At 36.3% G+C, this 22,800-nt stretch overlaps 1 protein-coding gene across 6 annotated transcripts in view; it reads right to left on the bottom strand.

Moving 5' to 3' along the window:
* LOC100265400 (uncharacterized) overlaps positions 1 to 22,596 on the bottom strand; it is a 34,343-nt gene extending 11,747 nt beyond the window's left edge. Inside the window, exons 1-7 of one of the 6 annotated variants that reach the window (XM_059743095.1) lie at positions 22,293 to 22,406; positions 21,421 to 21,589; positions 21,202 to 21,301; positions 19,882 to 20,088; positions 19,268 to 19,510; positions 15,323 to 15,389; positions 14,994 to 15,221 (exon numbers count right to left, since the gene is read on the bottom strand). In XM_059743095.1, the coding sequence (XP_059599078.1) occupies positions 14,994 to 15,221; positions 15,323 to 15,389; positions 19,268 to 19,510; positions 19,882 to 20,088; positions 21,202 to 21,301; positions 21,421 to 21,587 (1,012 nt within the window). In that variant the 5' untranslated portion in view covers positions 21,588 to 21,589; positions 22,293 to 22,406. Of the gene's footprint in view, positions 1 to 14,993; positions 15,222 to 15,322; positions 15,390 to 19,267; positions 19,511 to 19,881; positions 20,089 to 21,201; positions 21,590 to 22,292 lie in introns of all 6 variants that reach the window. The other 5 variants (XM_059743096.1, XM_059743091.1, XM_059743092.1 and 2 more) reach the window with 5 other exon arrangements.
* Positions 22,597 to 22,800: the final 204 nt, after the last annotated feature.

Raw genomic sequence — 22,800 nt, 5'->3', positions numbered from 1 at the left:
GTGAAGACCGCAACATGGTAGAGGAGTTTGGGATGGGCTTTCAGATGGACCGAGGAATCAGAGTGAATCCTCTCTCCAGATGTCATCTTTCTGGTAAGCTCTCGAAGGAGGACACCTCGGCAAGCCGCGTGGAAGTCCAAGGAGGGCTATCGGGACGAGTGGGGTTTGATCCTCGTGGCTATTCAGACATGGGTTCACCTTCTAATTCAATAATCAGAGGTAAAGGACTCATCTGTGAGGGGTTTTGTGAAATTCCGGGAGCCAAAAACTTGGAGGTATGTCAGCCCTCTCTTTCTCAGCCACCCGAGTCACCCTCTATTCCTTCCTGTAGTCCGGATTCTCCTTTGAAGAATCCCTCTGGCCCAATTCTTCCCAACTCAGTCTCTCTTCCTCAGGATCCTTCGGAAAACCAAGGCATCTCAAAATTTTTTTTTGAAAAAAGTGGTGTTGACTATTTAAACCACGGTGACAGTCCCGACCGTGTTGAGGAGGAGAACCAGTGTGCTTTATCTAACCAGATGTCAGAGAGTTGTACCCCTAAGGATTCTATTGTCAGGTCACACAAGGAGGTTTCGGGTGATTTCCTTATTGATGGCCTGTCCCCCCGGAAAATGGCCAAAGTGCGAGAGGTTTTATGCTCTCTTGACATTAAGGTGTATTCTAGGAGGAAGAGCAGAGGCCCCACAGGGCATTGAGACATGTTGGTTTTGGCTCGGTAGGCTAGGGTCTTTGTGTTTTCCCATGAAAATTATCAGCTGGAACGTTAGGGGTTTGGGTTCAAGGAATAAGCGTAGGATGATTAAAGATTTTCTTAGATCAGAGAATCCGGATGTTGTGATGATTCAGGAAACAAAGAAGGAGAACAGTGATAGAAGGTTCGTGGGTAGTGTCTGGACGGTCAGAAATAAGGATTGGGTTGCTCTTCCGGCGTCTGGGGCTTCAGGTGGGATTTTGATTATCTGGGATTCAAAAATTCTGAGTAGAGAGGAGGTGGTAATAGGTTCTTTCTCGGTCTCAGTCAAGTTCTCTTTGGACGGTTGTGGACCCCTTTGGATTTCTGCTGTTTATGGTCCAAACAGTCCCTCACTTAGGAAGGATTTTTGGGTGGAGCTTTTTGACATTTATGGTTTAACTTATCCGCTATGGTGTGTGGGCGGTGATTTTAATGTCATAAGGAGAAGCTCAGAAAAAATGGGGGGTTCTAGCCTTACTCCAAGCATGAGGGACTTTGATAGTTTTATTAGTGAGTGTGAATTACTTGACCCACCTCTTCGGAATGCTTCATTCACTTGGTCAAATATGCAAGAGTCTCCCGTGTGTAAGAGATTGGATCGTTTTCTCTACTCAAATGAGTGGGGGTTGCTCTTTCCCCAAGGCCTTCAAGAAGCCTTAATCAGAAGGACATCGGATCATTGGCCAATCGTTATGGATACCAACCCGTTTATGTGGGGGCCAACTCCTTTTCGGTTTGAGAATATGTGGCTACAACACACTAATTTCAAGGAGAACTTTAGAGATTGGTGGAGTGGGTTTCAAGGAATCGGATGGGAAGGTCATAAGTTCATGAGGAGACTTCAATATGTTAAAGCTAAATTGAAGGAGTGGAATAAGTCTTCTTTTGGAGAGCTTAAAGAAAAGAAAAAAAGTATCCTCAATGATTTAGCTAACTTTGACGCCATTGAGCAAGAAGGGGGTCTCAATCCTGACTTGATAAGTCAAAGAGTCTCAAGAAAAGGGGAGTTAGAGGAATTAATATTGAGGGAGGAAATACATTGGAGACAAAAAGCCAAAGTGAAATGGGTCAAGGAAGGGGATTGTAACTCTAAGTTTTATCATAAAGTGGCTAATGGCAGGCGAAATAGGAAATATATCAAGGAGTTGGAGAATGAGAGGGGTTTAGTGCTGAAGAATGCCGAGAGTATCACAGAGGAGATTTTACATTACTTTGAGAAGCTTTACACAAATCCTACAGGAGAGTCTTGGGGTGTTGAAGGTTTAGATTGGTCCCCTATTTCGGAAGAGAGTGCGTTAAGGTTAGAATCCCCTTTCACCGAAGAAGAGATTTCTAAGGCCATTTTTCAGTTGGATAGGGACAAGGCTCCGGGGCCAGATGGCTTTACTATTGCCGTATTCCAAGAGTGTTGGGATGTGATTAAGGAGGATTTGGTGAGAGTGTTTGCTGAATTTCATAGGAGCGGAATTATCAATCAAAGCACTAATGCCTCTTTCATTGTTCTAATACCCAAAAAGAGTCTATCAAAGAGAATATCAGACTTTAGACCCATTAGTTTGATCACTAGTCTCTACAAGATAATAGCCAAAGTGCTTTCTGGGCGTCTAAGAGGGGTTCTACATGAGACCATCCACTATACTCAAGGCGCTTTTGTTCAAGGGAGACAAATATTGGATGCGGTTCTTATAGCGAATGAGATAGTGGATGAGAGAAGAAGGTCAGGGGAGGAAGGTGTCGTATTCAAAATAGACTTTGAAAAGGCATACGATCACGTGAAGTGGGATTTTTTGGATCATGTGTTAGAAAAGAAAGGGTTCAGCCCTAGATGGAGGAAATGGATGAGTGGGTGTTTATCTTCAGTATCTTTTGCAATCTTGGTGAATGGTAGTGCTAAAGGGTGGGTTAAGGCATCTAGGGGTTTAAGACAAGGCGACCCTTTATCCCCTTTTTTGTTTACTTTAGTTGCAGATGTACTGAGCAGGATGCTCATGAGAGCTGAGGAAAGAAATATGTTGGAGGGTTTCAGGGTCGGTAGAAATAGAACTAGGGTGTCCCATTTGCAATTTGCTGATGACACCATATTCTTTTCTAACTCAAGGGAGGAAGAGCTGCAGACTCTGAAGAGTCTTTTGTTAGTGTTTGGGCACATTTCTGGGCTCAAGGTCAATCTTAACAAGAGCAGCATTTATGGCATCAATCTTGATCAGGCTCATCTTTCAAGATTGGCTGAGATGCTTGATTGTAAGGCGTCTGGATGGCCTATTCTATATCTGGGCCTCCCTTTGGGCGGGAATCCTAAGGCGTGTGGATTTTGGGATCCAGTGGTTGAGAGAATCTCAAGTAGATTAGATGGGTGGCAAAAGGCCTACTTATCCTTCGGGGGGAGGATAACTCTTATCCAGTCTTGTCTTACCCATTTGCCAAGTTACTTCCTATCCTTATTTAAAATGCCCGCTACAGTGGCTGCAAAAATAGAGAGGTTGCAAAGGGATTTTTTATGGTCAGGGGTTGGGGAAGGCAAAAGGGATCATTTAGTGAGGTGGGATATTGTGTGCAGACCAAAGACAATAGGGGGTTTGGGTTTGGGGAATATTTCTTGGAGGAACCTCGCTCTACTAGGGAAATGGTTATGGAGGTATCCTAGAGAGGGTTCAGCTCTTTGACATCAGGTCATTTTAAGCATTTATGGTTCACACTCTAATGGTTGGGATGCTAACACTGTAGTCAGATGGTCTCATCGCTGTCCTTGGAAGGCTATTGCTCAAGTCTTTCAGGAGTTTTCTTTGATTACTCGGTATGTGGTAGGAAACGGGGATAGAATTCGGTTCTGGGAAGATTTGTGGCGGGGGGACCAACCTTTGGGAACCCAATATCCAAGACTATTCAGAGTAGTCGTGGACAAAAACATTTCTATCTCTTCAGTTCTCGGTCCATCTCTGCCTTTCTTGTGGAATTTGAATTTCCGCCGTAACCTGTCAGATTCTGAGATTGAGGACTTAGAAGGCCTCATGCGGTCTCTTGATGATTTGTATCTCTCTCCTTCGGTCCCAGATGCCAGATTATGGCCTTTATCCTCGTCAGGGCTTTTTTCAGTCAAATCCTTTTTTCTAGCATTATCTCAATCTTCTGGATCTTCTCAGAACTTTCCTTCAAAGTTCGTGTGGAATTCTCAAGTTCCTTTCAAAGTAAAGTCCTTTGTCTGGTTAGTGGCACACAAGAAGGTGAATACTAATGATATGTTACAAGTGAGAAGACCCTACAAAGCCCTTAGTCCTGATATTTGTATCCTGTGCATGAAGCACGGGGAATCAGCAGATCATCTATTTCTTCATTGTTCCTTGACGATTGGGTTGTGGCACAGGCTATTTCAGTTAGCTAAGTTGGATTGGGTTTCCCCAAGGAGCATATATGACATGATGTCCATCAAATTTAAAGGCTTCGGTAATTCTAAGAGAGGGATAGTTTTGTGGCAAGCTGCGAGCATAGCTCTAATTCGGGTTGTGTGGTGGGAAAGAAACGCAAGGATTTTTGAGGATAAAGCAAGGAATTCAGAGTACCTTTGGGACTCTATAGTTTTCCTTGCTTCCCTTTGGGCCTTCTGTTCCAAGGCATTTAAGGGGATTCCCCTTAATGTGATTCAACTGGATTGGATAGCGGTGTGTACTCCATAGGGATTGGTCCTTAGTGGGTGTTCGTTTGTTTTTTGTGTTTTTTCATGTAATTTAGTTGTCTTTGGTTGGAGGATTTCTCATCCTTCTTCTTGTACTCCTTTTCTATATTAATATATATTTGTATCGTTTCCAATCAAAAAAATAAAAATAAAAAAATAACATGTAACAGCTACCAGAAAAAGTTTTCTACAGTCACTGCACTTTATAAGCTATTCCCAGTGCACGAATAAATCAACAAAACTGAGCTATTTTATCACCTATTAGTCAACAAAGGTAGACAGTGAATGATGAAAAGCTAGAATTAGGCACACCAGATACCATATCAAAGAAAAGCCTTTGTTCGATGTATCTTTGGGGCACCCTTGGTTGAACCCAATACTCATCTTAAAAGAGATGGGTGTGTGAAAGGAGAAAGAAGGGACGCAGAAAGTTGGAGATTCATATATATATCTTGCGTTGTATTTTCATTTGCCAAGAAAGAGGTTTTAAATTTTTCTCCAAGTGTTAGATTTGCTTGTTACTCGTTGCTATTAATTTTTTAATATGATTAAAAGTTAGTCTCTTTAAATGTTCAAATGTCTTGGTTTACAGAGTGATTTCCACTAAAATCCAGTTTGATACAACCAGGATGCATAGTGCCTCTGCCCATGGAAAAATACCCACATTCCAATCTAAGGAAAACAGGCTAAGTCGAATACCCACAAACTCTTAGTCACCTATATGGAAGGCAAAAGCCAAATCTTTCCACATATCTCAGATACATAAGTCTGTTGATCCTCAAAGACTTTCATATCCCTTCTTAGCCAGATAACCCATAAGATAGCTAGCAGGGTGCAGAGGCAAAAGATCTTCTCTTAGGTTTCAAAATACAACCCTGAAAGGATGCAATCAGCATTCGTGGAATCTTCTTTGAGTCTACCCATTGAATCCATGACAAAGAAGAAGAGTGTCAAAAACAAATAAAAAGACAATGGAGAAAGAAATAATCACCAATATCCAATAGCCACTATTTAACCAAGATGTGGTGTGAAAAAAGGGAGGGATTGCCTAAATGAGTTTTTAATATGATCATCTTCGATCTAAAAGTATGAAGTGACAATGAAAAGAGGAAAATGTTTAGTTTTAAATACTTTCATGAGAGCATTAGATATTAATCATCCAAAGTTCTATGTCCTCATTCTATACTTTCATGCTTTCATTCTGCATATCTCATTGAATGAACCAGTATCGATTCATCTTACTAATACAAACTGAAGGATTAACATATCAAAAGTAAACTCAAGGTTTAAAAAGATAAGGTGATGATGGAGGTATTGTACCATTTCTATAAAATAAAAAAATTCACATTTCAATATCATCATAAATCTAGAATAGATGTTGGAGGTACTGATGGAGAGATTAACAAGCCAGGACCCGCTAGTTCTTTAACTAAAAACCAATATTCTAAAAGCATGTGTTTGACAAATAACCACCTTGCCGATTATACCATTCTTCCTTAGAAAATATTAATCCATTTGTTTGTAATTTTACTTATAAATCTATATTAGATGACATCAATTTTAAGCAGATGTCAATCACTCTAGCTCGCATGTCATGCATGGAAATCTTGCCCTTCATTACATAATAAAGCTATATTTGTACTGTATTACATAAATTTTATAATTTCTAAAGAAGAATGAAGGATGAGATATTCTTATAAAATAAAAATATAGAAAAAGGGGCAAAAGTCAGGAGTATATAAAACGAGAAAAGCAAGTTTCTGCAATAGAAAACATTCACATTCCAGCACTACGAAGAAAAAAAGGGCATCAAAACTCACAGGGGTGGTAGTTCCTGAACCTATCAGCTTCTTGATTAGCTGTTCTAAAGCTTTCATGAGGATGAGCAACCTAATCCCCACACAAGTACACAATCCTCTTCATTCAACCATTGTCCGTCCAATACTCTCTACAACTACTAGCCACCAAAGACAAAACTATGACTGAATCTCCTTCCACCAGCACATTGGTAAGACCCAAAACTACTGCAACTTTGAGACCTTCAAATGATGTATTTCAGCTCAAAACCCACTCCTGTTCAGAAAGCTTGAATAATCTCATCCCCATGCCCAGAATATATATATATATATTTTAAATTATAATAATGATAATAATAATAATAATAATAATAATAATAATTACTATTATTAAAAACAAAAGATATATTAATCATGAAAAAGTACAAGAGAGGAATGAGAGGTCCACCCCATAAAATACAAAATATTGACCAAAGTAAGACTAAACACCTCCACAATACAAGGAGAGTTTTACACAAAGGTATAGGCTGCTTAAGGATACATTAAGGTAACATCTCCTCAAAACCGGGGACTCAACTCCTCTCATTGTCATCCAACCCCTTTAAATTACAAATCAAAATCCAATTGAGTTGAATAACATTAAGTGGAATGCCTCTAAAAGTAATGGTACAAGAGGCCCATAAGGAGGAATAGAAGTGAAGTAGATCCTACAACATCTCTTCCATTCTCCACTCTTCGTCAAGGATCCTAACATTTCTCCATTGTCACACAATTCAAAATATAGTGAGGCAAGTGATTTGCCAAAGAGTCTTGCCTTTGATGAAACTTCTCAAACCTCTAAATGAGATGGTCATCATTTCACATATACTCTTAAGCGGAACCCAATCCATCTTGGCTAGAATGAAAAGCTTATGCCAAAGCCCCAACATTAATGATTATTGTAGAAACAGATGGTCGATCGATTCTCCACTTCTCATGCATAAGATGCACCAATGAGGATTAAGAGACTTATAAGGTCTTCTCAACTATAACATGTCATTGGTGTTTACCTTCTTGTGTGCCACTAACCAAGCAAAGACCTTGGCCTTTAATGGGGGTTTTGATTTCCATAAAATTTTGGTAGGAAAGAACGGGATTGGATTTGAAAAATTGGACAAGGCCAAGAAAAAGGATTTCATTAAGAATAAACTTGAAAGGATAAAGACCAAGTTCTTGAATCTACGGCAAATGACGATAAGTGCATAGGAGTGTGCGAGGACATGAGTCCTTCATGGTTTTCAATTTCTAGATTAGTGCGACTACGATGGAAGTTAAGGTTCCAAGAAGGTGAAGAGGAATTACCAAATACAACTAATATGGTGAGATTTTTCATTGTGATAACTCTACAAAGACCTAGAAATTGTGAATACAATGGTTGATCTACCCACCACAAATCTTCCCAAAAACATTTATGTAACCATATAACCAGAATAATGTTGGCGTCTCATCCATTAGGATGTGTCCTATAAATGCTTGAAGTTTTAAAAGGCTTAAACTTTCCTTAGGGAACTTTTAGAGTCACTTACCTAGGAGAGCACAATTTCTCATAGAAGTCTTCCTAATCCTAAAACCTCCAAACTCTTTTGGTCTATACACTATGTCCCAATTGAAATCTTCCCTATCCAAAGAAAATCCCTTTGTAATTTCTCAATCTTTAACGCTACTAATGTTGGGAACTTGAAAAGAGATAAGAAATAGCTAGGAATGTAAGACCAGCATGATTGAATTAGAATCTCTCCCCACCCAAAGACAAAAAAGGTCTTTTTCCACCCATCCAATTTCCTCTAGATTCTATCAACCTTTAGATTTTGAAATCCATTTGCCTCTAGATTCCCTCCTAAAAGACAACCTAGATAAGATAAAAGTCATTATGAAACTTTACAGTCAAGCATTGAGACCAACTTGAATACCAAATTGTGACCTATATTGATACAAGAGAGAGTGCTCGTCTCTAAATTGATCTTAAGCCCTAATATTTGCCTAAAGACCAAAATGATTAGTTAAAGAGACTTTAGAAAAGAAAATGGTGTCATCTACAAATTGTAAAAGAGACACCCTAGTCTGCCCTAATAAACTGCTTTCCTTTACTTCAATCATCATTCTACTTAGAACATCCACTGCAATGGTGAAAAGGAAAGGGGAAAGGGGAAAGAGGATCTTCTTGTCTTAAACCAATAGTTGCCCTAACCTAACCTTTGGCATTTTTAATTAATGTCCAAAATGAGTTTGCTAATGCCCATTTAACCAAATCACCAAATGAGCACTTATCAAAATTAAGCTTTAGAATAGTAGGTTGGTGGTTTTTTTTTTTTTTTTCCTATTGAAATTTGAACATATCTAAATTTGTCTGAAATATGAATAGAAGTCGATATAAAGTTGTCATTCAGATTTTAAATTTCAGATAAAATTTAAATTTGTTTACTATTTGTATTCAACCAAAATATCTGAAAATAAGAGGAATTAATCTAAAGTTTATTAGAACTTCAGACAAAACAAGACAAGGCCTACTTGTGGAGGAACCCATTTATAATTCTACACCTTCTCATTCTTGTTTTCCACACTTTTATTAGGGATGAAACCTTTATTGAATATGAAAAGAGAACAATGAAGGAAAGCCCTTGAGGCTTGGCCAAGGCGGAATAAGGTTTGGGCTGCTCTTGGGTTCCTTTTGTAAAAACTAAAAAAGAGAGAGAGAGAGGGGGGGAGCAATGAGGATAAGGTAGCTTCTAAAAGACAAAACATATATGCAAGAAAGAAAAACCAAAATACACCATCTATTCACCCTAAGCTTCAAAACAATCAAGGATTGTAGGAATCCAAAAAAAGGTCTCTAAAGATTTAGCACCCTTAAAACATACCATATGTCCATCATAAGCTTCATAATAGTCAGGGAGTGTGATATCCCAATAAAAATGTATGTAGACATAGCACCCCTCTTAGCCAAATTATAGGCCTCCTAATATATTGATTGGGTCTCAACACAAAATAAGACTTAATATGACCAATAAGAGCATTAATCCTCCTCATCTAGTAAACAAGCCTCCACTGACCTAGCTGAAGAAGCCCATGCAGCAATGGCCATGGAGTCTTCTTCAACATGAAGGTCCCTAACACCTAAGCTAGCAGTCATGTTTACTTTCCCATAGATCTAGAAGCCCATATCAATGGTAAAAACTGTATCGTCCTATTGAGAATCTCAATCATATCAGAATTTTTTTGATATGGCTGTTACCTATTTTTTAAGGATAATCTGGTTGTTACCTATTTTTTAGGGATAATTTGTGGTTGTTTTTTAGGGATACATTTTATATTTTAAATTTATTTTGTTCCTAGAAATTTGGGTGTACAGCTGTAGATTTAGTTTGATTTGTTGTAGTTTTTCTATAAAAGGAAGCGTGTTTCCTTTATTCAATTAATGTACGACATATTTTTTTCCTTTTCTACATGGTATCAGAGGCAATTTAATTAGTTATTCCCTTTCTTTTTCCTCTCATTCTTTCTAGTTCTATTCTTCTTCCCTTTTCATTTCTATTGCTATCTCTTTACCATGTCAGAAATTTCCGAATCTACTCCTTCCATTACTGTTGGTTCCAATTCCTCAAAATTACCCACATCCAATTCTCATTCCCACTCTGTCCAAATCACCACAATTCGCCTTAATGAGAACAATTTTCTCAGATGGTCAAAATTTGTTCGGATGTACATTAGGGGCCGAGGCAAAATTGGTTATTTGACTGGTGACACCAAAGAACCAGTGAGGACGAACCCTAGCTATGCCACTTGGAATGCAGAAAACTCCATGATCATGGCATGGCTGGTAAATTCCATGGAGGAGGAGATTAGCTCGAATTATGTGTTATCCTACTGCCAAAGCTCTTTGGGACAACATTATTCAGATGTATTCAAACCTTGTAAATCAGTCCCAAATCTATGAGTTACAACTCAAATTGGGCGATATTTGTCAAGGTGAGAATTTGGTTACTAAATATTTTAATGTCCTTGGGGGTTTATGGCAAGATCTTGACTTATTCAATGACTATGAGTGGAAAAATACGGATGATTGTAACTATTTTAAGATGATGGTAGAAAGTTCACGGATATTCAAATTTTTAACTGGGCTTAATGTTGAATTTGATGAAGTTCAAGGTAGAATCATTGGTCGGCAACCTCTCCCTTCTCTAGGTGAAGTGTACTCTAAAGTGTGTTGTGAGGAAAGTCGGAAGAATGTTATGCTTAGGAAGAAGCTCTCTGGACCTATGGAAAACTCAACCTTATTGGGCACTGCAGTAGCGACTTCTCGCAATCCTAATAACCAATGTTGTCCGGATGACAAGCCAAGAGTTTGGTGTGATCCTTGTAATAAACCACGCCACACTCATGAAACCTGTTGGAAATTACATGGGAAAAGCTAGCTAATTGGAAGCCAACTAATTGGAAGCTCGTTGAATGGAAGACTAATAAGCAAGGCAACTCTAATCATTTCCTTGCTAAAACACATGCTGCCAAGACACCCTCATTGAGAAAAGAACAATTAGACCAACTGCTACAGCTACTAAAACTTGCTCCGCCGACTCCTAGTACTCCTATAGCATCTCTAGCTCAATTAGGTAGTCTTTCGTGTGCATATTCTCTTTCATTATCTGCACCTTGGATCATAGATTCAGATGCCTCTGACCACATGAATAATTTATCTCATTTGTTTATTTCTTATACACCTTGTTATGAAAATAAAAAAGCACGTATTGCAAATGGAAGCTTATCCTCTATTGTTGGGCAAGGCTCTATTCGTTTGTCTGATAAGATTGTTTTACAATCCGTTTTACATGTCCCAAAACTCTCTTGAAATCTCTTATCCGTAAGTCGTTTATCTAAGGATTATAATTGTTGTGTTGTTTTTTGTGCCTCTCTTTGTGAATTCCAGGATTTGAACTCATGGATGATGATTGGGAGTGCTAGATTGATCGACAATCTCTACTATTTTAATGACAACCGATTTGAGAATAAACAAGCTCAGGGTTTTGTTGGTAGTGTTCGTTCAATCCCTGTGCATGAGCAAATAATGCTATGGCATAACAGATTAAGACATCTTAGTTTTTTCTATTTAAAACATTTGTTTCTAGGTTTATTTAAAGGATTGTACTTCTTTTGATTGTGAAACTTGTTTTTTGGCCAAAAGCCATCGCAATTCTTATAAAATAAAGCCATATTGTGCCTCAAAGCCTTTTTATTTGATACATAGTGATGTTTGGGGTCCTTTTAGGATTACTACTTTAACTGGAAAAAAATGGTTTGTGACGTTTATTGATGATCACACATGCCTATGTTGGCTTTATCTAATGAAAACTCTTTCAAGATTTTTATTCTATGGTTGAAAACCAATTTCAAACCAAAATAAGTATTCTTTGAAGTGAAAATGGAACAAAATTTTATAATGATTATTTAGGTGATTTTTTGCTAGAGAAAGGTATTTTACATCAAGCAACTTGTAGGGACACTCCTCAACAAAATGGAATTACAGAACGTAAAAACGAACATTTACTTGAAGTAGGTAGAGCTCTTATGTTTCATATGAATGTTCTTACACACCTTTAGGGGGATGCAATTTTAACAAGTTGTTATTTGATTAATAGAATGCCTACAAGGGTTCTAAACTATGCAACACCTTTACAAACTCTTAAGAATACTTTGCCAAACACACACCTCACCTCAAATTTACCCTTAAAATTTTTTGGTTGTATAGTGTTCGTCCATGTGCCAACTCATCTTCGACCCAAATTTGATCCAAGAATTGAAAAATGTATTTTTCTAGGTTATGCTCCTAATAAAAAAGGGTATAAGTGTTTTAATCCTACCACTAGGAAAATTCATGTTAGTATGGATGTCAACTTTATTGAAAATATTCCCTTTTATAACAAAACTACTCTTCAAGGATAGAGCTCTAATGAAAATCAATTTTGGCAACAAGAACAATCAAAACCTAGTATTTTTCTTCCTGAAATAAATAAAAAAATAGATGTTTTAATTAGTGAAAAAAGGGGAAATACTGATTTATCTATGCCAAATAAAATTGCATCACAAACAGGGGGAGAAACTCTATAACCTATGTCCACTGAGCTCCATTTTTATACTAGGCACAGGTTTAATTCTAATACTGAGAATAATTAAGTCAATCTTGAGCATGGTCAATCATTAGCTCCTAATTCCCAAAATCCAAGTAATCTTCCTATGGACTCTACTCCTTTACCTATTTCTAATCTTGACATCCCTATTGCAATCTGAAAAGGAGTTAGGAATTGTACCAAATATCTCATTACCAAATATCTGTCTTATCAAAGACTCTCAGGAAAATATAGAAATTTCACTTCAAATATCTCTCACTTATTCATTCCTAGAACTATACAGGAAGCACTAGGACACTTGGAGTGAAGATCAATAGTCCAAGAAGAAATGAATGCTCTTTTGAAAAATAGAACATGTGAAATTGTTGATTTACCTAAGGAGAAGAAGACAGTGGGATGCAAGTGGGTTTTCACAATCAAGTGTAAGCCCAATGGTAGCATTGAAAGATATAAAGCAAGGTTAGTAGCCAAAGGTTTCACACAAACCTATGGAATTGACTACCAAGAGACCTTTGCACCTATTGCAAAGATTAATTCCATTCGGATTTTACTTTCTCTTGTAGTACATTTTAATTGGCCTTTACAACAATTTGATGTGAAAAATGCTTTCTTAAGTGGCGATTTGGAGGAAGAAGTGTTTATGGATTTACCACCGAGTCTCGAAGAAAAGCTAAAAAAAAAAAGAAAAAAAATTTGATAAAAGAAGTCCTTGTATTGTCTTAAGCAATCTCCTAAAGCTTGGTTTGAGAGATTTGGAAAAGTAATCAAGCTTCAAGGATATATTCAAAGTCAAGTTAACCATACAATGTTTTATAAACACTCAAGAGAAGGAAAGATTGTTGTGTTGATAGTTTATGTAGATAGTATTATTCTAATTGGTGATGACAGTCTAGAACTTGAGAGATTGAAGAAAGCTTTAACTCGTGAATTTGAGATAAAAGATTTGGCCCCCCTGAGATACTTTATTGGTATGGAGTTTGCTAGATCCAAGAAAGGTATTTTCATTTTTCAAAGAAAATATATACTTGACTTATTAAGTGAAACAGGTACTTGGATGAAGGCTATAGAAACTCCTATAGAACCGAATTTGAAACTCCAACCAGCAAGTCCAGTAGAGGTGATTGACAAAGAGAAATCAATGCCTAGTTGGGAGACTTATTTATCTCTCTCATACCTGTCCCGATATTGCTTTTGTGGTAAGCATGGTGAGTCAATTCATGCACTCAACAAATCATGGACACTTTGATGCAGTGTACAGAATTTTAAGGTACTTAAAGGGGACTCTAGGAAAAGGACTTCTATATGAGAACCGAGGACATCTCTAAGTAGATGTGTTTACTGATGCAGATTGGGCAGGAAGTGTAATTGATAGGAGATGAACTTTGGGGTATTGTACTTTTGTTGGAGGCAATCTTGTGACTTGGTGGTTAGAAGTAGTGCTGAAGCTGAGTTTAGAGCTATAGCCCATGGCATTTGTGAAGTTTTGTGGATTAAACAATTACTTAAAGAACTTAACGCTACTAGCTCTTTACCTATGAAGGTCTTTTGCGATAATAAAGTTGTCATTGCCATTGCACATAATCCAGTACTCCATGATAGAACTAAACATATCGAGGTTGATAAACATTTTATCAAGGAGAAATTGGAAAATGGACTGATTGTTATGCCCTATATACCTACGGTTGAACAAGTTGCAAATATACTCACTAAGGGATTGCCGAAGAAGCAGTTTGATGATTTAGTAAGCAAGCTGGCCACGTTGAGGGGGAGTGTTGAGAATCTCAATCATATCAGAATTTTTTTGATCTAGTTGCTACCTATTTTTTAGGAATAATCTGGTTGTTACCCATTTTTTAGGGATAATTTGTTGTTTTTTAGGGATAAGTTGTATATTTTAAATTTATTTTGTTCCTAGAAATTTGGGTGTACAACTATAGATTTATTTTGATTTGTTGTAGCTTTTCTATAAAAGGAAGCGTGTTTCCCTTCCTTAATCAATTAATGACAATTTTTTTTCCTTTTCTACACATCCAATTTGCAGAAGTTTTGAACTGCCTCTCCTTTATAATCTCTAATAGCCCCTCTAATTCCCTTCCTGAACATAATTCTTTTTCTTTTATGTAGTTTTGGACCCTTTACTTGGGAAGCAAAGAAAAACACAAATTCATTAAATGATTACTTATGTCCTTAAATAGACATTGGAAGGTTTAGCCTTTTAGGAACCTATTCAGCTACATATCTAAAAACTAAACTTTCATGGATTGCTTAGTCTGGATGATTAGAGAGCATGAAAATCTTCCAATCAAAGGTAGTGTCAGCAAAGCTCTTAGGGACACAAATCAATAGGCTATCCTTGATCAACAAAAAAATGTTGGATCAGATCAAGAAATAGAATCAAGTGGCTTAATAGGATTCTGATTGCTGCGGTCTTTACTAAATTCATGGAGCATTTGAGTCATTTGACTACACTGTCAAAGGAATAAAGATTCAAAGAGCTTAGAAAGAAAACAAAATTATAACTATCAGAGATATATATTCTAGTTATTTCAAAAATATTTGTTCTTTTCATATCAAAAGAAAGAACTGACAAAAAGAAGGAACCGATACACTAGAATTATCCAATCAATGTGGAGTACCTCCATTTCCACGACTGCCAATATGTAAGCAACCAGAATGGCAACTTATGCAATCTTCTTTACTTTGCCCAGAAGAAGGGTTAGGGCTATCAGATGGGGAGCGAAATGGAGAAGTGGAGTTTGCTTCAGAGTGGATGTTATGAGATTGAAAGCTCCTGACAATGTTTTCAGTAGTGTCAAGACTTGTTCCAGCACCATAAGAAGGTACAATAGTCTGTCGGCCTCTTCCTGAAGCAATTTGAAAGATGTGAGGGCATGCTGACTTTAAACTAATTCCTATGAAAATAAAAATGAAACCACAATCTTAAAATAAACACAGTTTATGCCACCTGAACCTGATAAATATATCAAGAGAACTCCATCAGGGGGAAGCTCCTCACAAATAGTGGCCAGAACCTGCCAACAGAAAGAACAATCACATGCATGTCAACAATGTTAAAAGAGAATAAACAGAGCAGAGCAAGTCCTGTGATGTTCTTGCAGAAACATCCTTGATAATTATGCTGAAGAAATCAAGGAACTTTTCCAAATTTATGAGGCATTATACTTCTGTAAAAAGAAAAGAAAATATCATGACGTGATCAAGTAAAGCACCTCAAGTAAAGGTCAGATGAGGTAGGTTCATGGGAACCAGTTCAGTCCCTCTGATTGGGCTTTGGTTGGCCTTACAACTGTCCCAATTTGTGCTATTTCCTCTCCCAAATCAAATTATCCTAAAAGTCCCATTAATATTTATATCCAAGTAATAGAAAAACCCTCAAGAAGAAAAAATAATTCATACCTTTTTTATTTTTAACTGATGATAAGGGATTCTTTCTTCACTTTCATTTAGTCATTAGATTCCACTGTCAAGTAGTTATTTTCTGCCTAACTGTAGCCCATCAAAGTTAAAAAAGGAACTACATTTTCTAGAGGGGGAAAAATATAACAATTGGGAAAACATCAATTCTCTTGTAAGCTGCACATTTTCATCTTATTCATAAACCGCATAGCTTGCTTTGATTTTACATTGTTGCTAGTTCATCCTCTTTCTATTTTTTTATTTTTTTATATGCTTTTAAAAAATTAGAAACAACTATTTTATTGGATTGAAATAGCAAGTAAAAAGATGAGAAATCTTTTTGACAAGTACAAACATGAAACACCCTATACAAAACCTCTATACAAAGTTCGGTTAAAAAGGAAAATAGGTGTATACTAGTTTAGTTTATATCTTTTTTATCTTTAACTAATGATAAGGGATCCTTTCTTCACCTTCGTGTGGTCATTAGATTCCATTGTCAAGTAGTTATTTTTATCCAAACTATAGCCTTTCAAAGTTACAAAGGAACTACATTTTCTATACGAGGAAAAATATAACAATTGGGAAAACATTTTTTTTTTTAATCAGAAACAAAAGATATATTAATTATGGAAAACGGTACAAGACAAGGACGAGAGGTCCTTCCCACAAAATTCAAAATACTAATCATAGTAAGGGTAAGCACCTCCATTATACAAGTAGAATTGTACACAAAGGTATAGATTGCTTAAGGATACACAAAGGTAACATCTCCTCAAAACCGGACTCAATTCCTCTCATTGTTATCCTCCCCCTTTGAATCACAAACCGAAAGTCAATTGAGTTGAATAACATTGAGTGGAATGTCTTGAAAGGCGATGGTACAAGAAGCTTACAAGGAGGAATAGAAGTGAAGTAGATCCCACACTATTTCTTCCGTTTTCCACTTTTCGTTAAAGATCATAGCATTTCTCTCTTGCCAAACAATCCAAAACATAGTGCGGTAAATGATTTGCCAAAGGGTCTTGCCTCTGATGGAACTCCCCAAACCTCTAAATGAGATGGTCAACATGTCACATATACTCATGGGTGGAACCCAATTCATCTTGGCTGGACCAAAAAGCTTGTGCTAAAGCCCTAACATTAACGGGCAATGTAGAAAGAAATGGTCGATTGATTCTCCATTTCCCATGCATATGATGCACCAACAAGGATTAAGAGATTTGTAAGGTCCTCTCAACTGTAAGATAACATTGGTGTTTACCTTCTTGTGCGCCACTAACCAAGCAAAGGCCTTAACATTTAATGGGGCTTTTGATTTTCATAAAATTTTGGCAAGAAAGAACAGGATTGGATTTGATAAATGGGACAAGGCTAAAAAAACATTTTTTTTATTGAGAATATACGTGAAAGAATAAAGACAAAGCTCTTGAATCTAAGACAAATGGAGACAAGGGCAAGAGTGAGTGAGAACATGAATCCTTCAAGATTTTCAATTTCTAAATCAGTGGACTACGATAAAAGTCAAGGTTCCAAGAAGGTAAAAAGGAGTTACCAAATACAACTAATATGGAGTGATTTTTCACTATGATAACTCTACAAAGACCTAGAAATTGTGAACACAATGGTTGATCTCCCCACCACAAATCTTCTCAAAAACGAATTCTCACCCATCACCCACCACAAAGTGAGTGTATGAAGAAAAGTCCAAGAAAACTTGTGCAATGGCCCTCCAAGGACATCTATGTGACCATACAACTAGATTGTTGGTGTCTCATCCATTAGGATGTGTCCCATAAATACTTGAAGTAACCCGGTGTCAAAGGCTTAAACTTTCCCTAGGTCTTACCTCTAATTCCATTATGAAAAGGCAAAAAAAGCATCTCCTCTTTTCACAAAAATTATAACCCACTCCACCTCTCATGTCAACTTCATTTCAAACCCTCTTTTTGTTAACTGGAGTAGACAATCACATTGGGTATCATCTAAATTAGAGAAAAATAAAGCATCAGGAACCAATCCCAACCACTAGAAGCTCATGGTAGTGACCAAGGACTAACCCAATGGCTTAAGCTAAAAAAGATCATGGAAAGAAAGGTAAAAACAAGTCATAAAATTCACTATCCAGGAAGCCTTATAATCAATTGTTTAGAGAATACCAAAGTAATATCTCTCATCCACTTAAAACTCAAACTCATTGCTTTCATTTTGTTTTACTATTTTAACTGCTTGATGGGCTTCAACATCAATGACACTACATAATTTGTAGAGAAAATGGTAGCACAATTTGTGGTCTGGTTTTGAAAGGAAAAATATAAATATGTGGGAGGAGAGCACCCATCAAATGTGGGGCCTTAATAGTGCTTCTTGGGAAACAAAGTCTCTTTGCACTGTGGCTCTTTGCACTGTGGCCTTATCTTTCAATGAAATCATGGCTCCACATCTACAAGCTCTTTATTTATTTATTTTTTTTATTATCAGAAACAGAAGATATATTTATATGTATTAATAAAAGTTGAAGAAAAGGATGATGAGAGATCCTTTCCACAAAATACAAAAACTGATCAAAGTAATCCTCCACCATACAAGGAGCACTATACACAGGCACATACAAAATAATTCAGAAATTGAAATAAACTTATCTCAAAGTTATCCACCCCTTTGTTTTTAGATTTCTTTTGTTGGGAGTTTTCTCTTTTGTTCAGTTTGTGTAGGAAGGACCTCTCATCCTTCCCTTGGTTTCTTCTCTTTCTTTTGTATCTTTTCTTTCTCCTATATCTTTTCTTCTATTAATATATTTTTCTTCGTTTCTGATAAAAAAAAAAAGTTATCCACCCCTTTTGAATTAAAAACCGAAGGCCAACTAAGTTGAATAACATTAGGTAAAACTCCTTTAAAAGTGATAGTACAAGAGGCCCAAAGGTAGGAATAGAAGTGAAGTAGATCCTAAAACATCCCTTCCTTTTTCAACCTTTCCTCAAAAATCTTAGCATTTCTCTCTTGCCACACAATTCAAAGCAAAGTAAGGCAAGCAATTCACCAAAAAGTCTTACCTCTGATTGAGTTTCCCAATCCTCTAAATGAGATAGTCATCCTATCTCCGACACTCTTAGGCGGCTCCCAAACCAAATTGGGTAAACTAAGAGCTTATGCCAAAGCCCCAACGTTATTGGGCAATGTAGAATTTCCTTTTTCATTATGTCTAAACATAAAACTTCCTTCCAAACACACTCCAATACACCTCATTCTTAATTTAAACAACAGGCCATTCCAAGGGGAATGATTTTCATGTTAGCAATTTGACCAAGATTACAATTCAAGAAAATGTCCATTCAAACCAACCTTATCATTGTTGCTGTCCAATCTTCACATATAGAAGAAAAATAACTACTATTTTGGATTGATATTCTACAACCTAACAAGCCAGTTAAAAATGTAGTGAATAAAGAAGCAAGATGAGATCTATATATTAAATATAACACAATATACTCACTGCTATAAAATGTGTAATGGATGGTCGATATAAGATGGCTTTCCGTGGATTAGGTGGCAAAGTAGGATCAGTAATATCATGAGAGTAGTTTATGCGGCTAGGACCAGGGGATCCATTTTGACCAATTTTAGTACCCATCCCACTTAAAGAAGCACCACCTGACTGGTAGAATGAGCCACTAGGCTCCCACTCCAAACATTGAAGCATCCTAAAAGTGTCAAGAGTGAGCTCTGAAAACTTGACCTGATAAAAAATTAACAAATAAGAAGACAATGGTAAGGAAAATAGTAAAATTCAATGCATTAAATACAACAATATCAAAAAAAAGAAAACAAGGCATCAAACATTTCAATACACAACTAAACTATCTAGACTTTTTTCTTATAGGTGAGTTCTTTCTTTTCTTGTCCCTAAGACTTCACCACTTCAGCAAGCCTCAAGGGATTTCTATGGGTTTTCCTGTCATATAGGAAAAACTCAATGCATCTAATACAAAAACATCAAGGAAACAAATTATCAAAAAATTCCACTTCAAGACAACACAATGGATTTTCCCCTATTTCACTATTTGGCGAGAAAAATAAGAAAGTGAAAAAACAACCTTTATAGCTAACCTCATTATGGTGGTAGCTGCTTAGTATTGCATCACGTAATCTTAAATTTCTTTTTCCAATAGATATGGAAACTTGAGGTAGACAATCTGGACTGGGATCTAGTACAAGACTATATCTCAAAGGCCTGGTGTTCATGAAAGTTGTGTCAGCTTTCAAGAATCTAACTATTTCTTGAACCACCAGCTTCCATTCTTTAAAGTCTGCTTCCTGGGAACAAGATATTTTCAGTATCAATATTCAATCAACATTCAAGCAAAGCAAAAATCATAAAATTCAGAAGATGAAGAGCACATTTGGAGCCCATGCGCCCATGGAATTGAATGCTCTTATGTATTTATATAGCGATTTTAAGTATAAATCTTCTATCATAATAGAGCTTAAAAGAAAAATAAACAAATCTATCTATCAAGATTCCGAAAGGGGTTGTTACACAAAATTAGAACCATTAACACAAAAATCCGCTACTTTACCATCATTCACGTTGATGGCTCCTATTTGAAGTAATGGTTTCATCATGATGAGTTCTTAGATGTCTATATGATGAGTTCTTAAATTTCTAAATTTTCTTCTTTCAAAAAGTCTTTTCTTTTCCTAAGGCTTCTATTTAAGTCCATAGAATTTAGAAGTCTTCTTTATTAGAAGCTCTTATGGAAAGAAGTTCCTGTAAAATGAGTTTTTAATTCTAAACAGAAAGTTTTTATTTTCTTTAATTTTAGAAGGTATAATAATTCTAGAAAATGAATAAAAAATTCTAATAAGTTACTACAAATGTTAAGGTTATTTTTTTATAGTTTTATTCTATTTTTATGGTCTTGTTAAGCCTATAAATAAGGTTGATGGATGTAAAACAAGATTAATGATTTATGGCAAAATAATATTAAGTTTTGCATACTTTGCAATCTTCAATAGTGAAACTATTGATTTTTTTTTTTTCTGAATGATACTCATAAAAGGCCTTAATAAGACTATAAGGTTTCCCATCTTTCTTTTTCTACCCTTTATTTACTTATTCATTTTCCCCTCCTTAAATCAGAAAATACTGAAGTCCTAACCCACCTTATTTGATTAGGGTTGTCCTACATCTCATGGGATGTCAAAACAGGACCTAAAAATGATTAAACTGTTTCCATGCTTTCATCACTAGTGATGACAACTCCCATATTCAACAACAACTACATCCTTGAAAATAAATTTGCATAAAACATGAGACATAAAATAAATTAAGCAATTCAATTTTCATGGGCTGTTAAGTAGGGCTTTGAATGCAAGAAACTTATTTTCCTAAAATAGATGAAAAGAAAAGATTAACAAGAAAATGACCTGAAATGTCCGCTTACACTCATCAACCAACATTTTGAGCTGACTAACCAACTGATGCACCATTTCTCTTCGATTCAAAACCAAACACACCATCATAAACCTAGCAAAAAACCTCAGTTGTTTATTAGCAAGATTGAGATCCTGAAGCAATCCTTCCTTGAAATATTCCCGACTCAGTATTGCTTCATAGAATACATAAGATTCTGATAAGTAACCTGCCTCACTCGTCCGCATATACTGCCCAAAATAAAGCTGTGCAATCCGAGATGCAATCTCTCCAATCTCCCACCTCTTGAGTCCCGCTTCCACAAGCTTCTGCCGATTCTCTTGTTGAAATTTCCAGAGCTGCGTGTAAACCTTGAATACCTTGTAAAAATAAGTATCATACCTGAAACAAAAGCACATTTATATCTTATATAGGTTGGTTTATTATGCATGAACCTGAATGATCAAATTTCATAAACTATGCACAGGTACAGAAAATTTAAAAAAACCCCACAAAAAGCAGATTGCAAAACAAATTATAAGAACCACCATTCAGTTGAACCTTTCCAACTACTTTCACTTCATGTTCTGGAAACTCCAACATCAGACCCGATTTGTTCTCATCTCTAAAAACAGTTTTCAAAGAGATTATTATAGGGTTCACCCAAGAAAATTATGAATCTCTTAGCCCTCATTTTCTACTCTTCTTCAGAGTTCTCTAATGCTCTGCTTGGCATAGAAAGTCCACAAAAAAGAAAAAAAAAATCCCAATTGAACTGCCTTACGGCACTATAATGCATAACCACTCTACTGATCAAAACAATTCAATTTTTTTCCCACTGTGCTGCAAGGAAAAGAAAATAAATAAATAAATAATACAACAAATTAAAATTTTCCTTCCTTTCCTTTCCATTAAGGCACTTTTTCCGGAAATAGAGAACAGAAACCCCAACTGAGTTGCTCTCTAGGCATAATTCAAAACAATTCATTTACCATGTTTGACAGCCGAAAAGAAGACGAATAATTGAAATTTTGTTTTCTGCGCATCATGAAATTTTCTAGGGAAAGAAAGAGAAAAGCAGAAAAAGGAGTGTAGAGAAGATTACCGATTGCGCTGATAATAGGGTAAATCCCTGATTTTGGAGAACTTTTTGTCGGCTTTATCCACCAGAGACCAGTAGACTTCACTCACCGGAATATGACCGCTACTACTACTATTATTATTATTGCTCGCCATTTCCTTTTTCTTTCTGCTGAGCTTCACTCGCAGCTCACATTTGCAGCGAGAGAGAGAGAGAGAGAGAGAGAGAAAGTTGACGATGGGTGACCGGGTAACCTGCTGAGATCGTGAAAGTGTTTCGTCGGTTCGACAGGAATTTTTGACAGGAAATACCGGTTATCCGGTTCTCGATGATGATGACTGACTTTTATATTTTTTTAATTACATTAGAATAATAAATATATAATTTTTTTATTGTTAAAATTAATATTTTCATAGTTAGGTTTATCATTTAATGGTAAAATTTTGAAATAATTGGTTGAAAGAAGAGAAATACTCTTTATATTTATGGATTTTTATCCCTTTCCATTTTTTTTAGTAATTTATTTTTGATA

This window comes from Vitis vinifera, chromosome 15, assembly GCF_030704535.1.
Source record: "Vitis vinifera cultivar Pinot Noir 40024 chromosome 15, ASM3070453v1".
In the NCBI taxonomy this organism is placed as follows: domain Eukaryota; kingdom Viridiplantae; phylum Streptophyta; class Magnoliopsida; order Vitales; family Vitaceae; genus Vitis; species Vitis vinifera.
This window is presented reverse-complemented; position numbering and strand designations above follow the sequence as displayed.